The following is a 16,537-nucleotide window of genomic DNA, read 5'->3' as shown; positions in this document are numbered from 1 at the left end:
GAGGGAGGTATTCCAAAAGGAATTAGAAAAAAATATAAAGGATAGATACATTGGTAGCTGTTAGAACACTGATCTGGAGGCAGTCTCCAGCTAAACCACCATTGTGCTGCAATGTGAGAGAGAATCTAGAAGGATCACTCCATATTTGCCCCGGTTCGTATGCTTTTTCCCTTAAGCATTTCCTCTTGACTACTGGCAGAGGCATTGCAGGTTTTAGATCTTTATTTATGCCTTACCTAATTAAAATACTGTACAAGTTAATTAATGTTTTTAAAACATTGAGATCATCAAATGAAATGGATATGCAAGAATTTCAAATGATGTCTGAAGGGGGAGGGAAGGTCTTTATCTAACTACAGAGGTTGAGTGTTCTGCCGTTGGCCCAAATCTTTCTCATAATGAATTTATCTACAGGCTGCTGTGCTGGATTCTAGAGATGTCTGGGTACTAGTAGTTCTGTATTAATATAGGCCTCCTTTTAAAACCGTGTGACAGTTTACAAAATGCTCTGGGATACACTAGGATGAAAGGTGCATAAATACATGTAAAATGCTGTCATTAAGATGCAATTAGCAATGCACAAGAAAGGAGTGTTTGCCTGGCTACACTTTATATGTCTGTAAAGTTTCATTTTCTGGAGCACAGAATACATGGCATAACACTTGTTCTAAGCAGTTACACTTGAAAATAATTGCTGTGCACAAGCTCTGAGGAAGTTGCTGTAAATTTGTTTCTGCTGTGAGACAGAGGCACTGGACACTGATGCAATAATTTCACAGGATGGGGAAGAAAGTCTGGAGGAGTCACCACTGGAAACTGTAAATGAGAAGAATTACTAGCAATCAGGAGTCTCAGACTAGATGGGGAGGTGAGGGAAGTTGTTTGCTGAAGTAACGAGGAAGAGTCTGCTTGTAATTTTCCTTCTGTGATCCCTTGGTTCTGCTGCTGTCACTTATGAACCAGGTCTGGTGAAAAGGCTGTGGCATCCGCAGGAACTGTGTAGGGGCATTTTCTATTATGTGGGACTTGGAGTGAGAAGAAATAAGGAGATAAGCTATGAAGGAACAGGGTAAGTTAATTTCCTTTGATAAGAGGTTATTGGTCTCCTTTAAAGTCTCTGTCTTATTTTTCTTCTGTGGTTTTGTTTTGTTTTAAATAAATAATTTTCTTTAAACAGAAGGTGTAATGGCTAGACCATTGGGTTGGGATTCACGAGACCTAGACAGAGTTTCTAAGCTGGGCATAGAGTTTTGAGGTCCTGGACAGATCATTTAGTTTGCCTGGTGTTTTCCTCATCTGTAGTATGGAAAGAATATCTCAACAGGGATAAAATCTTCTAGGGAGCAGGCTGAGCTAATATGGTCTAATGTTGTCTAGGAAGAACTGCTTTTGAAACTTGGAGGAGAAATCATGATCCCTTGTGTGTCGCTCACTAGACACAATAGGAATATGCTGCCTCATGAATCTGTGGCTGTCTGAAGTGGTTGATAACATTCTTGATTAATAGGTTTTCTGATAACAGGTAGTTTGTGATTGTAGGTCCTCCTGTTTGGGTTACCTGAAGTCTGGAGGGGAAAAAAAGGCAATAAAATAAAATGAAAATCACACAAATGAGCTTTTAAATTTAAGAAATGTCAGATTGTTAGTCTGTAATGGAGTCATGGAGAACACTGTTGTCTTTCTGTTCTTCTGGCACCAGTGTAGATCTGCATACTCCTGGCAGCATGGGGATTGATTATTCTCAGCCACTTTGTAGGAATTACAATAGGCCTGAGAACTGTGTAGGATGGAATAAACTAAATCCGATGAAATTGCTGGAGAACTAATAGCCAGCAAGTCTCTGCTGAGCTTTAATAGCCAACAAAAACATCTCTCTGCAGAGCATAATAGACTGCAGTATTTCAAAGTTTTGTCACTTGGCAAGATTTATGTGGTTTTTTTCATGGGAACAACATACTGTATTTATGATGGCACACTGGCAAATTTCAAATTCTCCAGAGTTTCTGGAGGCTAGGAGATGTGTACAGAAATTACTGAGATGAGACTCGGGACTAGTACAATGTGTGAAAAGTAATCACTTTGTACTCACATGTGCACAACACTACTAGGTATGGTCAGTTAAGGTAACATAAATGAAAATCAGCATATAATCAACTGTATTACAGAGGCAATGTGTATGTACATACATAGCCATATAGAAGACTTAAGTTAGTATGTGTCCCAAATATAGCATCTAATGCTATAGCTACTAGTACTACATGGCTTGTGTGAGCGTGATGACTTGTACAATATGTAGATGTATATTGAATCATTCTCATCTTCCTTCGCTTTCATCTCTTCACCTAAACAAAAAAGATATAAATGTGGTTAGCTGCAGAAGTCACACTACACACACCAGGAACCTGGCTTTTAATGAGGACAGAAGAACTAATTTCTGGACCTATAGAGCTGCTCTTCACAATTGTATCTGAGATGGGTACACAATACACAGTTGTATCTAGGAGCAGAGTAAATAAAATAAATAAATGCTAGTGGTCAGCACTTCCTGGGAATGTAGTGCTTTAATTTTTTTCTCTGTAGAACAGGAATAATTCTATCCATTTACCACATCAGAGTAGTTAGTAGTGGTAATTAAAGTGTGGAGTGCTTTTATTATTAAAAAGAAGAATGGGCGCAGAGAGAAAGCAGTGTTTCTGATGAACTAATCCTTTTCAGTCAGGCACGTTAAAGTCCAAATGGAGTGAACGCCCTGTCCTGCACTCCACTTAATTTGGCAGCAAATAAAATGTATAAAGCCAGAGGAGAAGCATGCCAGTCTGAGAATAAAGGTAGAGAGACCAGATTCTGTGCCTGTGTTTATATTTGTCTGTGCATCTGCATGAGTGTGTATTTTTAACAAGCTAGCTGAGACGATGACACTTCATTGTGGGGAAAATGAAGTCAAGAGTTCAGGAAATTCAGGATTTAGTGTTTGAAGCAGGGAATTAAAAGTAGTTGGCCAAAATTTAGTTGGATTTAGCAGTTCCCACCCAGGAATCTGAAAGTTTTTGTATGTTCCTGGCATCTTTTCATACATGTTTAGAGGAGAAATAGTGTTTTTCTGTTGCCTAAGTGAAATCTTAGGGATAAAATGGGATTCTTGTTACAGCAGCACCTCTCAGTCCATAATAATGTAGAGTGTACAGTAAGTGTCTTCTAGAGAGGGCTTTGGGTTGCAAGTTTTCAGCTTCTGCACCATTAGTTGCTTTTCGGTCTCATTTCCTAGGACAGGAGGGTTATACAACTGCTCTGTTGGTTTTCCCTCTCTTCTTTCAGGGAAACAGAACTTAAAGATACTAAACAGTAGTTGGGATACAGGAGAAAGGTGAAAGAAGAGAGTGTACTGTTTAGAAGGTATGGGTGGAAATTGAAGATATTGAAGCAGTTAAAAGGAAGACAGCATAAAGGTTCTGGGGATAGATTTAACAGACATGGAGAGGAACCAGGAAAGCAGACAAATGGAAAGGAACTGAAAGTATTTCTGGGAATGGTATTGCCAAGAGGATGTTACATGGAAGTAGTGCAAACTCTATGGGTGTTGAGGATGTTGGACACAAATCTGTCAGAAAAAAAAGATTCATTAAATCAGCTGTTCATGGAACAGTTTGTCTCTGGATACGTACAACTGCGTAGAAGGAAATGCCTGGAAGTCTACACTCAGAGTCAGTCTAATTGCCCATCTCCGGGTGGGGTGTTGTGGGAACCTGGGGAAGATGCCTGGGACTTTGGCTTTCCCTGCTGTAAGTGTGTGTGGAAAGTGGTAGCAGTGTTTCTTTGGTTCCCATCTTCCACAGGCTCTTACTCTTTTGATTAGGTGCTATATATCCATAAAAGAAAAGCAGCAGAGTGGAGAAGAGACATGGAGTAAAGTAGAAGGAAAGTCTCAGGACAAAATCAAGTTTGTTTGCAGTCAACCTTTGAGGCTGATTAGAATTCTTTTGTATGAAAAAGAAAGTTATCAATAGTATCAGCTGTTTTGAGATGGTCAATACATTGGAACATGTCACTGTTTGAAAGACAAGCAACCATGGTCCTGATGACTAATGGGATAGCTAGAGGAAAATACTCACTCTTCCTTTAAACTGTTTGGGAACACAGACACACCTATTTTGCTCGGGCCCCTCCCTTTAGTACTGTTTAACCCAGGAAATACTAGGAGTAAAGCCATAGAGTGAGCCACCTCTGAAGGATCTCGGTTGTTCCTCCAGCTTGTCATCAGTACTCTGAAAGGCTGTAGCTTTTGAGGTGCAGAAACATTACTGCTTCAGAGCACAAATGGAACTAGAAATACATCAGAGCTCCGCAAACGGCAAAGGTTTGTCCTGGGCTATAGCTCTGCAATATAAATCTTTATTGGTAAACTACATAGGTTAAACCATCCACAGGACATTAGTTCTTGAATTTACAGAAGCAAAACAGGCTGAGGAAGTTCTACTGGACTGAAATAGGGATTTTTGTTGATAGAGCAATTTCTTTATTTTAGTTTGGTTTTCTTTACTGATTTAACAGTTAAACACCTTCCCAGCCTGGTGTATTTTATGAACAGTGGACTTTGTTATGTGGCTGAACAGTGTGTGCATGCACCCATGTGTTTCTCCCCTGGACTAGATTTTTTAATATAAGGAGCAGAGCACAACTTGGTGGAATTAAACAGGCTTGTTATACAGCTCTGACTCCATGTGTATTTTTGTGAGAGATACTTCACTGCTCTGTTTTGCAGTTTGTCTGTCTTCTAGGTAAAGATCATGACAGCATGCTATCGCTGTGGGGTAGGTTCTGTATAAAGAGGTTTTAGAGTTTTGTAGTGAAAGGTGGCATAAAAGTTCAAAGCATTGTTAATGCTTTGAATGAAAAGCTGATAACTAATCTGTTATAAGGTGTGATTGAGGGCAGCTTTCCTTGGAATTTAACCTGAGGAAACATTGTTGTACAGTCTGTGACTTACTGACTGAGCACACCTACAAGTTCTTGGCTGTCCTGCACCCATCTGTCACTTCTGTTTGCTTTTGCACAGAGGAGCAGGCAGCAGGATGTTGAGCAGCTGTTGCTGGTGAGCGGTACTTTTTCCTTGTTCAAAGGTGCTGCAGGTATGACTGTGCAGTACAGAATGCCAGCGTGTAGCAACCTGCAAGGAGTTACTAGGAGGTGAGAGTCAAAGCACTTCGCTTCTAAACACCAAAAGCACATTCAGCACAGTTTTGGTGGTAAGTTACAACAAAGTAATACAAAGTGGATACTCTTTGCATCCAAGAGGCATGCAAATCTTACTTTGCTTAGTAAACATTTCTCTTTTTTTATACCACAATCTTAGAAAAAGGCGGGGGAAGAGACATAACTATAAAAAGATACATCTAGCTTTCTTGGTAACTCAAGTGTGGGTAGTTGCTTTCTCTGTTATGCTTGGACAGTTAAATAAACCTTTGGGGTACTGATTTGACTTAAGGGGTTAGAGCTGAAAGAAGTAAAGTCTTATTTTTTCTTTGCATTCTGTAATTGAATATTTATCACTTTATAATAGCGTCTCACACATCTATCTTTATGGGTCTGGACCTTAAAAAATGTGCAGGTAGACATATTAATTGTGTACTTTATGAAAAGTATCGCTTCACCTTTTAAAAAAAAATTACAACCCAGACTCTTTACCAACAGTTTATAACAAAAAAATATTTTTTCCATTGCTAATTAGTCTTTGTAGGCCAAACACTTAACTTAATGTTGAACTAGATATAACAGTTCTATTTCTGTTTTTTTTCTCAATATGTGCTGAATTAGGCGTGCAAAATTACTTCTTTTTCCTTCCTTATTTTTTTACTATTTTATTTTTAAAATACTATTTTGGAGTTATTACATTAATATAAATTAATCTCCACAGAAGTACAATACAATTTGGTTAAATTCAGCTGTTTCTATATTGTTGTGATGTAGGAAACTACCATATCATTATGTGAACACACTGATCAAATGAACACTTGCCCAGGTCCTGTGGGGATTCATTATAGTGAGCTCGGGCTGAATATCTGGTTCTCTGTTCCTGACCGGATATACTGAGAATTGGGGAAGTCTTGCTTATATCTCTGATTCCTTTGGCTAGTGCAGGTGACATCTTGTGTGGATATGGAAATCTCTTCTCTCTGCTGGGTCCTAGGAGATAAACACCTGACTGCCACGCTGGTAAAGCAGAGGAAAGAAGATTGATTACTTCTCCCTGCTGCTCTGTAGGTGTTTGCACTTTCTATTCCCTAGCAATAGGAGGAGGTTGAGAGTCTAGCCCTTTTGAAATGTAATACACAGAGAGATGCTTTGGGGATAATTGTTTGCCTGTTCTTTAAAGTGGGTAATGAAAACAGATTGTTTTCTTTTACTTTCGTTTTTCATCAGTTTCATGTACCGGCTTTCACGTTTTGAAAAAATGATCTACTGATTCTTTTTGTCAGCTGTCTATTTTGAGTTGTAAGGCCTGACCTTTTGATGATAATCCTGTAAGCAGCTGGAGAACTGAAATTTTTTGCTTCTTCAGAATCAATAAATTGATTATAGGAGAAGTACTGGGAGTGTTTGAATTCCAAAGAAAGCATAAATATGGGCAAGAAACTCAAAACAATCAGAAACCCACTACAAAATAATGCATTCTCTTGTAATTAATTCATAGTTAGAAAGGAAATAACTGGAAGCCACCAACTAGTTTCAGTCTGAAAATATGCACAACATATGTTTATAACATAAGGTTCTCTACTGATAAACCGTGTGGTGATCAGCACCTGTTTTAACTGATTCATCTGAAAATATTGCTTAGTGCTGCTAGAAGTAGTTCATCAATCAGTTTTCATTAGCACAGCCTGACAGGTTGGCTGGCTTACCTACTTTCTTTAATTGTTGTTTTGCTATTCTCAATTGCAGAACTATTCCTAAATCATACCAGGGCAAAACTCGTACCAAAAAATTGAAGATGTGTAGAGTGTTGATACCAAAAAGGATGTTGAAGCTGAACTGCATGGAAAAGGGTTTTTTTTTTTCTGGTCATTGATTTGTGTGAGTGGTAAATCTGTATATTAAACAGTAGTAATGTCAACACAAATGAAAGAAAACTAAGCTTTGCTCTAGGCTGAGGGAGTGCTTACACTTAAAAAAACCCAGACAAACCAACCTCCTGGTATGCACTAGTAATAGTTGTTTGCACTCTACATAAATGGAAGAATCAGACTTCCCGTTGTGGAGTAACTGTCTAGATGCACCATTTAATGTATTTTAAGTACTAGGAAGTGTAGAGACTCTGTGATGACAACTAAGAATGCATCAGCAAATTCTCTCTCAAAGATGGCTAGGGCCATTTTGACTTTACATTACGTTTTAGTTACAATTTATTTAAAAATAATTAAAAACCCCCACTTTTGTTTAAAGTTCACCTGCTGGAAAAACTACTTTTGTTAATATCCCACGACACACATGACCTTAACTGGCAAAACCAAATAACCTCAATAGATGGGATTTGGTCAAGCCGTGACAGGATAAGATCAAGAAGTTCCTACTGAAGAAATACTGCTGTAAATTGTTGTTGCAAATATAATATGGTAAATATCGATCAAGCAGTTGACATAGTGATCTCAGATTCTTTGTAGCTATTCCACTTGACTCATTTACCAATCCCATAGTTTATGATACCACTGGAACAGTTTTTCCCAGTATTGTAAAATCTTATTTTGTACCTTCTGTTCCAAAACTGTAGTTGCTTGATGCCGAATGCCCTCTACTTCCACTGCAGGATCAAGACTCTAGATTTAGTACTGCCTTTGAATAAATGTCATAGGATTTGATAGGCACAGCTTCACAACGTTGTGCATGTCAGGGAAATATCATAAGGCCTGTTCTGTGTTGAGTGGCACTGGTAAAGAACAAACCCAGATGTATCTCTTGTCAAGTCAAGGACATGTTTCTCCTTTTTAATGTCCTGTCAGCTTTGGAAGTTTGGTGTGTTTCTCTGACTGTTGCTTTGCCTTTTGGTGCCAGATGGCAGAGCTTATTTCAGTAGATTCTTCTTCACTATCAAGAAAAAACAAGCAAAATGAGACCATGGGATACCCAAGAGGACCAAAACCTCAGTTTATCAAATACTAGTAGTTATATGGTATGTTGTCATTTCCTATTATGAATAAGTTGAACTACATTCTGAGTCTTTTGTCTGCCCCATCAATATATTTTCAGATGTGTCCACGCCTCATTTATGCCTGCACAGAATGTGATTCCTGTGTGAGAAGTGAGCTGTTCGTGGAATCATAGTTTTGCTTAACTAACAGTTTCTTGGTTTTTAACATGGCTCTTCATCGCTTGTGTTTGTGTGTGCAGCTGATTTAACCAGAAGATAGTGCTGACCACAAGAGGAAGGGTTCAACAGTGCTGTAGGATTTATTTAATTACAAAACAAAGATTAGCCAACACAGCGTATTTAAAGCTGCTTTTAGTAGGAATGTTGGCAGTGGACGGACTGATCTGATGTCATTTCTGGCATCCTGTAGCAGTGCCATACTTTCCATTGTCTAGAAAGGTAACCTCCTATTCTTAGTTTTGATGGACATTGACAAAAAGTTTGTACTGGATTCTGGTAGGTACTTAAATTAGTCCTTATAGTACAAAGAAAGAATCGGTTTTAGGGCTTTACTGAAGCTAGGAGGGGGCAGTATGACTGCAAAAGTTATCCTTTTAGAGTTATGCCATGCTCCAAGAATGGCTATGATGTTGGAGACCTTGAGAGTTTGATGCAGCAAGAGAAATACTTGATTGTTCTTATGATCATGTGTGCTGGTTCTACATCTACAGCAGAAGATCCGCTGTTAGGAGAGAATGGGGGTTGTTAAACCAAGATGTTCAGGAAGTCCTGCAGTGACCTAGAGAAGACTTTCTTCTAATAGAATTATTTGTTCAGCGTTTGAGTAAAGTTGCTGTGTGTATTTCTGTAATCATGTGACTTGTCAGAAGAGAGAGTATAATAATATCCAGTTTATTTTAATACATAATGAGGAGTGGTGCTTTCTTTGATGTCATGCTTGTACACATCACTCTCTATAAAGGTACAAGAACTAAATGTGAGGATTGAGAGAACAGTGAGCTTTCAACTTTGATCTCTTTACTTCCCAACTTATTTCTGTCTCAGTTACTATGAAGTCTACATTGCGAAGAGAATGTTACAGAGTTTCTCCTCTCAGCTGGAAGAAAAATGTCAAAGTTCAAGAAAGGAAACGTAAAGAAAAGTCTGATTAAAGGAATTACATTTGTCTTGAAAGTCTTTGCTCGCTTGAAGCTACCTTTGTGACTGTCTGGAAAAGCAAAATGAATATGAAACACAATGGGGAGCTATTTTAATGAGCCATCTCTAGCTCTTGGGGCCCCTAGCTAATATAATTTAGTTTTGATTTTTTTATTTATTTTGATTGTTGTTCTTCAAGTGGTTCTTTACAGGCTATTACAGGCTGAACTGTTACATAGTAATGACCACAAGTAAACAGAAGAAAATTAAAAATGTTAAATGATTTTCTGCAGTACTTACTTGCTTCTCAAATACCTGTCTAAATAAAAGATACCTATCATTGCTGAGGAGTAGAAAAAAAAAACAGTTTCCTACTGAATATCTGAAGTGCTGCCAGCTTCTGCCAGGATCCTTTTTACTAATTACTCCCTAGAGTGGCTTAGGCGGCTCTTTAACTTCAAGCATAGTGCACAGCCCCATGGAAGGCGTGGGATTATTTATAAGCTTTGAGATGGGCAAGCACTTGAATTGTGTTGTTGAGTCAGTTGTTCAATCATACAGTCTTGGGGGTGCAGCAGTTTTTATATTTATATTTCCTATAGCTCTCACTATATCCTCCCTACAAAATTGCATCAGTTGTCAGCAATTACGGTTGTTTTCTTTCCTATGTGTAAGTGAAAAGGATTGGTTTTGCTGTAAGAATGCATGGTGCAGTGTTCTTGACATTATAGATCAATAGATTAGCCTTGTGCTGCCAGGAAATAAAATGCTGAGCCACCTCATCTTGTAATAATGCAATAGACGATCCATTAATGCACACACTGTTATTTTGTGTCTGAAAATAGTCGAGGACAGAGATTTCTTTTTTCCATGACCAGCCCAAAATAAACATTGCAATTGATAAAATAAGGTAAATACCCTTTGGTTGAATCATGCTTTTTGTCATAACTTCATAACTCTGCATTCTTAAAGTCACAGCAACCAGAGTAACAGTGATTTTGCTTGTTTGGGGCAGAATAGCCAAAACCAGAATTTTCAGATCAGAGGTTTACAGAATTAGTTATGTTTGCCTTATCTGGTAACATGATTCTCCAGGGGAAATGAACACTCTTAGCATTAAATAAGGGCTGCAATCTTTTGGAAAATCATTAAGAAATATGGTAATGAAGTTGGAAGGTAATTACGATCAAGGAGAAGCATTCAGCTTTGCTGTACATGACTTCTTTTTTTTAATGCTGACCAGTTACTCCCTAGTGTTATCATCTGTGGTACTTCTATATTTCCCATTATTATAGAATCTGAAAACTTCAGTCTTTAATATACCTATTGTTACAATTTCCTTGTGAGGAGGGAAAGTGATACGGGGAAACACAATGAAAGAGATTAAGGGAATGGCTCGGGGAGGAACAGCACATCTGTGGGAGAGCAGGGGCTTCATGTTTCTCAAATCCCAGGTTAGCATTCCAGCCCTTCAGTCTTACTTTCTTACTATTAATTTCACTATTTTAATAATTTGAATAATTGATTATGGAAGCAGATACCTTGGTAGCTGTGATGGCATTAAATACTAAAAATTTATTTCAGCAAATAGTTTTGCTGCTTATTTTAATAGAGTAGAATAGGATCTCTGTAGCTATTCTAGATATGGCAGTAATTCATCTGGATGTTGGTGACATTCTTCATCCGTACTTGTCTTAATGTAGCATCATACCTGAGGCCTTTGGCCATTAACAGAAAAATAAATCAGCATTACAGGTGCAGTGTCATGGAAATTGCACTTCATTTCTGGGTAGTGGCAGTAGCCAGCCATGAACAGTGCACAGTGGTAAATGGAATGGAGACCTCGGTGAAAAAATGCCTTTAGGCATAGGTGTTAGAAAGCATGGACACTTCAAAATTCAGCAAATGTAGTTTTTTGTCTTGTTTTGTTAAAGTACAGCTGTAACCAGAGTTGATTGCAGATTTCAGTTTGCATGAAGATCAAATGATGGAAAGGGAGTGATGAAGCCACTTAGTTTGGTTTCTTTGGCAGATTGAGGTCCAGGTCTGAATATATGAATTTAGACACTGCCCATTTTATATCACAGGTTGGGGATTTAGTTGTCTGTCTCTGCTTTAGCTTTAAACCTGGTAGAAGAAATAATTGTTAAAATTAAACTGGATAACCTTCACAGATAGCAGTTTCCTGCAGGAGGTGGAAAAATCATTTGAGAAATCTTTTGGTAGATTTTAAAAATTTTTTAATTGGTGAGTTTGGGAATTATAAGAAAAGTGAAAGTTGGGAATTTTTTTTTCCAAGTGTCATGGAACAGTAATGTAGAAAGAGTTAGTATTCGTGTTAGAGAAATTGAAGTTCTACAGAGTTTTGTTTCTTAATTTTAGATAAGCTTAATAGATGCTTTTTAAAAACAATTTATGTTTATTTATTTGCAGTATTCTTAGTGGAAGTGAATTATCCAAGATAGAAACGATTTTGTTATGAAATTGATTTAAACCATTCTTTCATTTCCAGTGGAGGTGTGTCTGATCCCTGACAGTGGCCAATACCTGATGCTTGAAAGGAATGTTTAAGGCTTCCAGAGGTAGTAGACAGTACTTTGCTAACTGACATGGTTGAGTTTTTTTCCCCTGATGTCATTTAAATATTTCATTTAGTGATTGATTTTTTTTGTGTACTATTTCAGCCCAACTAATAATTGCACATGATGGTAAGTGGCTGGTGTTGCGCTCTCTTTTTTTGTCCAAGAAAAAGATGATTAGATGTAATCTCAAGTACATTGTTTAGATATTTTTGTTTGTTTAATCTTTATGTGCACTGCTTCACTGAAGGATAAACTTGGTGGATGCTGGGGTTTAGGGAAGTGAGTCAGATTCAATTTCTGAATGTACAGCAAAGGGAAAAGCATTCCCAAGTGCTTGTTATGCTGCCTGTCCAGCTTTACAATGCACTGCAAAGCTGGTCTTTTGTTATCAAAGGCTCATGTGCCATGAAAGTTATCATACATAGTTGATAACAGGAAGCTGAGCACAATGCTTTAATTCAGCTGAAAGATTTTGCAAATGTCATCAGTTGGGAAAGGAAATTATCACCATGTGGTCTTAGTTAAGCCTGAGATAGAAATGTTGTTGTGTTTTCTCTTGTGTTTTTTCTTGGTTTCAAACTGTGACAGAATAAAGGGCAAAGCAATGTTTCATGTATGTTTTGGAATGAACACCAAGAAGAAATCAATACATAAAATAACATTTGCTTTCTTATTTCTGAACTAGTTAAACAAAATAGTTTGTGCATGCAGATCTTGCTGTTAATGTATAAAACTGAGATCCAATTTGCAGGGTGCCACCTCAAGAGATCCCCAGATGTGTTTTCAAAGAGTTAATGTTTGATGCAGTATAAGATGATAGAAATGTAGCTTCATCCTATTCAGACTTGAACTTGCTGCTGTCAGTACTGTGATTTTCATGTGTGTGCTGCAAAAACAGGTGTTTTGGATGGAGTTTGGCTAATGATTAGTTGAATGTCAGTCATAATAGCAGTGAAGAAAAAATCTTGACTTGGCAGCTTGATAACAAGCCTATATGGGAGACTTCTGCTTAATTGAGGCGCTCAGCAGAGAAATCATTTTACCTTTGATATCACTTTAACCCGAGTTAGCCCTTTCCAGTAAGCCACTCTTTTTTTGCCAGTATAGAGATGCCCTGTGGCTTTGTGGTCTTTATGTTCCTCCTGCCAGAGGCAGTAGTATAGTTTACCTTATAGAAACTTCTATGGGTTGAGACTAGTAAACTAACTCGGTAGAGACCTGAGGACTGTAAAATTGATATCTATGTGGATCCTTCATAGCCTTTAGCACAATAAAAGATACCAATGCTCCTGAGTTCTTTTTTAAATGTATCTTATGCTTTTATAGACAATAGATTTTTGAAGTAATATTAAATATTAATAACTAGGCTTTTCAATCTGTTGTAAAATTTACATCTAGATTTACTAGCACAGGTCTCTTTTTAAAGTGTCTACCTCGTAGTAACAGTGCTTAATATGGACATTAGCAGTCATATGATCTCTACTAAATACTTTTTCATGAGTGGATATGATCTTAGTAAGGAAGAAGTAAAGTTAACCGAATGGAGAAAAAACAAGTGCGATGGACAAGGAGCATATTTGTTTATGAGGAACACCTGTTCTTCACCTGTAATGGTCACCTGAGTCAAGAGAGTATAGCCAAAGCCATTCTGCAGGTATTTAGCTAAGTAGGTGTCATTGGTTGTGTGATTTGTAGTGGATTTTCTTATGCTCTTTCTCCATAGTTAGTCTGATAGTGCTCTGCCTTTGTCTCTGAAGAGCAGAACAGACACAGGTATGTGTGGCCTAGAGCAGGACTGCTGAGTCAGTTCTTGTATATTTTCTTCTCAGCCAAGATAACAAGATGAGATGGGCTTCATGCTTCAGTGAGTGAGCTGAGAAAGTACCCTCTCTCTGTTGCTCCTGGTTGTGGTGCCTTGGTTCTTCTGAAATACATTGTGCTAGCAAGTACCAGAAAATATGATGATGTTAGTACCTGGGCTCTTTTTTTAGTTTTAGTGACCAGAAGATATATTGCATTGAGAAGTGGTGCTCTTATAGCAGCAGACGTGTCTACTTGCTGGAGTATTTTATAACACATTTCTGTAGTGGTGGTAATTCTGTTTCTGGGTTTGAGCTGGGTGAATATTTTAAATGTCTCTCAGATCTGAGCATAATCCCAACAATATTTCCCCTTATGCAGCAAGGGAAAGGATTTTGTTGCAATTTGAAAATATTTTCTGTAAACTATTGGAATATAATAAGCTGAGATACTTCTTAAGGACTAGAACATGATTACTTCAAAAGCCACAAAGTAGCTTTGCACTACCGGTTTTTAATGCTCAGCAAATTTTATGTAGTACCTGAATTATTAATGGAGATAAATTGGAAGAGGAAGCTCTGTTATCTTATCAGTCTCAAGCAAGCAGTAGTTGGTTGACTTCGCAGAGAAAGGCAGCTCCTTCTGAAGCAATGAGTGAACAGGTCCTTGGTGAGGAACCCTACAGTGAAAATGGCTTGTGTCAGTATGCCCAGAAGATGACTGCCTGTTTTGGACATTTAGGTAAAGAAATTAAAAGATGTTCATGTGGATTTTTTGGTCTCCGTTATGTGGATGAAGTGTTTCCTCAAGTTTACAGTAAATAGCTGAGTGTTTTTACGTCGACCTGCAGTCTTGAGTAAGTAAATTGTATGTGTCAGGTGAAAAAGCTGCATCTGTGGAGTAATTTTACCACAAGTAGAAAGCTTTTGGTTTGTGTTGTGTGTGTGTGTGTGTGAACTTGAATGTTAGAATGATTTTTTGCTCTCTCCTACTGTTTTAGTTACTTTATTGCTTGGATAACTATATTTCTTGGTATAAATAGACATAGTGCTTGCTCATTTTTCATTTATGTGAAGGTCCTTTTTTTTTTTTCCTCCTTACTCTCAATATCTTTGAGAATTCTCCTATGGGAGAAGAAGATAATCCTGTTGCCTTGGACAGATGCATGAAACATTATTTGGGGCTATGTACCTGTGCAAAAAATGTGGTTATGAGGGAAAAGGAAATTGTCTTTTTGTTTTACCTTGGTTTGTGTGTTTTTATTTTGCCTTTTCTTTATAGCTAGGTTTTGCTGAACTAGTATGATTGACTTTACTTTCTTGGTTTTTTGGTTGGGGTTTTTGTTGCTTTTAATACAGGAATAAATCCACACTGAAATGCATTTGCAGGAAGTTGAATTCTGATGGCAGAAGCAATTAAAGACAGCATTAGTGCACTACACATTTCTGCCTTTTATTTAGCTGAAGGGCTAGTTTAATCCTCAGTGTTGCTCAAGAAGATAGAGGGATATTTCTTCTACTATTATTTTAGCCCTTGGTGTCTTGCAATTATTCAGTGCCTGCTGTTCTGTTGTGCAATTTATTCGTGGATTGCAGTCAAATATTTTTGTTACTTCTGTTCTAGTAGCATTAGTCCAGAAGCCTCTACTCCTGCTTGGATATGAAACATATATGTATTTGTATCATCCAGGAAGTCAGTTGGTTTGGTGAATTCAGAGGGGATTGAATAGGAAATGGTATTGAGATGGCTGAAAATATTTATAAATAAAATATTTATAAAGTTGGTAATGAGATAAAATATTTAAAATAGCGAGTCTGCCTAATTCCTGTCTCCTATCTTGTCCCTTGTGAAAACTGTCAGTCTGGAAAGTGCCCATATCTCAAACTGTTCTGTGGAGGCTTAAGCCCCCAGCATTGAATACTTGGGTTAGGCACAGCTTTGAATTGACAGTGGTTTAAAAATATTTTGCTACTTGGCAGATACAGAGGAAATTTCCTCAACACTGATTCTGGGTTGGGCACCCTGGATTCCTGAGAATGTCTTTCAAGAAACATAAGAATAGGGTGGTGCCTCTGTGTTTTCTGCCTTTTTCTTTTCTCTTCAGCAAGGATATTAGAAATCAATCTTTTCCACTCAGCCAAGTGCCTGACTTAAGTGGTAGGGGATTGCCACTGTCTTTTTGATGCTGGCTAAGGCTAAATCCCAATGCTTGGTAACCGTGTGTTGTACAAGGCTGTCTCAGGTCTTGTCCTTTACCTTGGACCCAAGGATCTGACCCTCGGAGCCAACTGTTCCAAACAGCCCTTCATCTGACTCGGGAAGCCATTGTGATGCTTCCTGGTCTTGTTTTGCTCACTTCTACTTCTTGTCCTCTTATATTACATATTAACAGGATGAAGGCTCTTAAAGACATATGCTGTACTTAAAAAAACACTAACAAAAAGTCATATTGCTTTGTGTTATAAGCAGCAGCTAGTATGTGGTGTTTGAGACTGTAGTTATTGGACAATGCAGCAATAGCCAGGGCTGGAAAGGGGCATCATTAGAGTAGTCTCTCTCAGAGGAAGGAGGACCTTATTTTAATTAAACAGGATGCTTCTACAGTGACATGTTAGGGTCACAAAATGCTAGTCTAAACTGAGCTGTTCCCGTGGTCCCCCACCAATCTGACGTGTCTTGGTGGCGGAAGGAGTCTGGATCGCACTTCACTATTTGAAATAACATTGGACCCTTCTACAGCAGTCACAGGCTGACTGCTTCTTTAGTGGAGATACTGCAGAAAAAGGGCATGGATCTGTACTGCCACCCAAGCTGTCACTGGAGTTGGTGTACCTGCAGAAGTCGTGCCTGCCAAGTGCAGGAACAGATCCCAGCATGG

At 38.1% G+C, this 16,537-nt stretch overlaps 1 protein-coding gene across 2 annotated transcripts in view; it reads left to right on the top strand.

The window, feature by feature from the left end:
• The window catches only part of ABLIM1 (actin binding LIM protein 1), a 211,403-nt gene that overhangs the window by 44,785 nt on the left and 150,081 nt on the right, over positions 1-16,537 (top strand). Inside the window, exon 1 of one of the 2 annotated variants that reach the window (XM_074831340.1) lies at positions 4,215-4,354. The exons of the other annotated variant lie outside the window; for it this stretch is intronic. Within the exon in view, the coding sequence (XP_074687441.1) occupies positions 4,315-4,354 (40 nt within the window). The 5' untranslated portion in view covers positions 4,215-4,314. Of the gene's footprint in view, positions 1-4,214; positions 4,355-16,537 lie in introns of those variants that run through there. 2 annotated transcript variants of the gene reach the window in all.

Source organism: Strix aluco, chromosome 7, assembly GCF_031877795.1.
Source record: "Strix aluco isolate bStrAlu1 chromosome 7, bStrAlu1.hap1, whole genome shotgun sequence".
NCBI lineage: Eukaryota > Metazoa > Chordata > Aves > Strigiformes > Strigidae > Strix > Strix aluco.
Note: the sequence above shows the minus strand (reverse complement) of the source record. Positions and strands in the feature narration are given on the sequence as shown.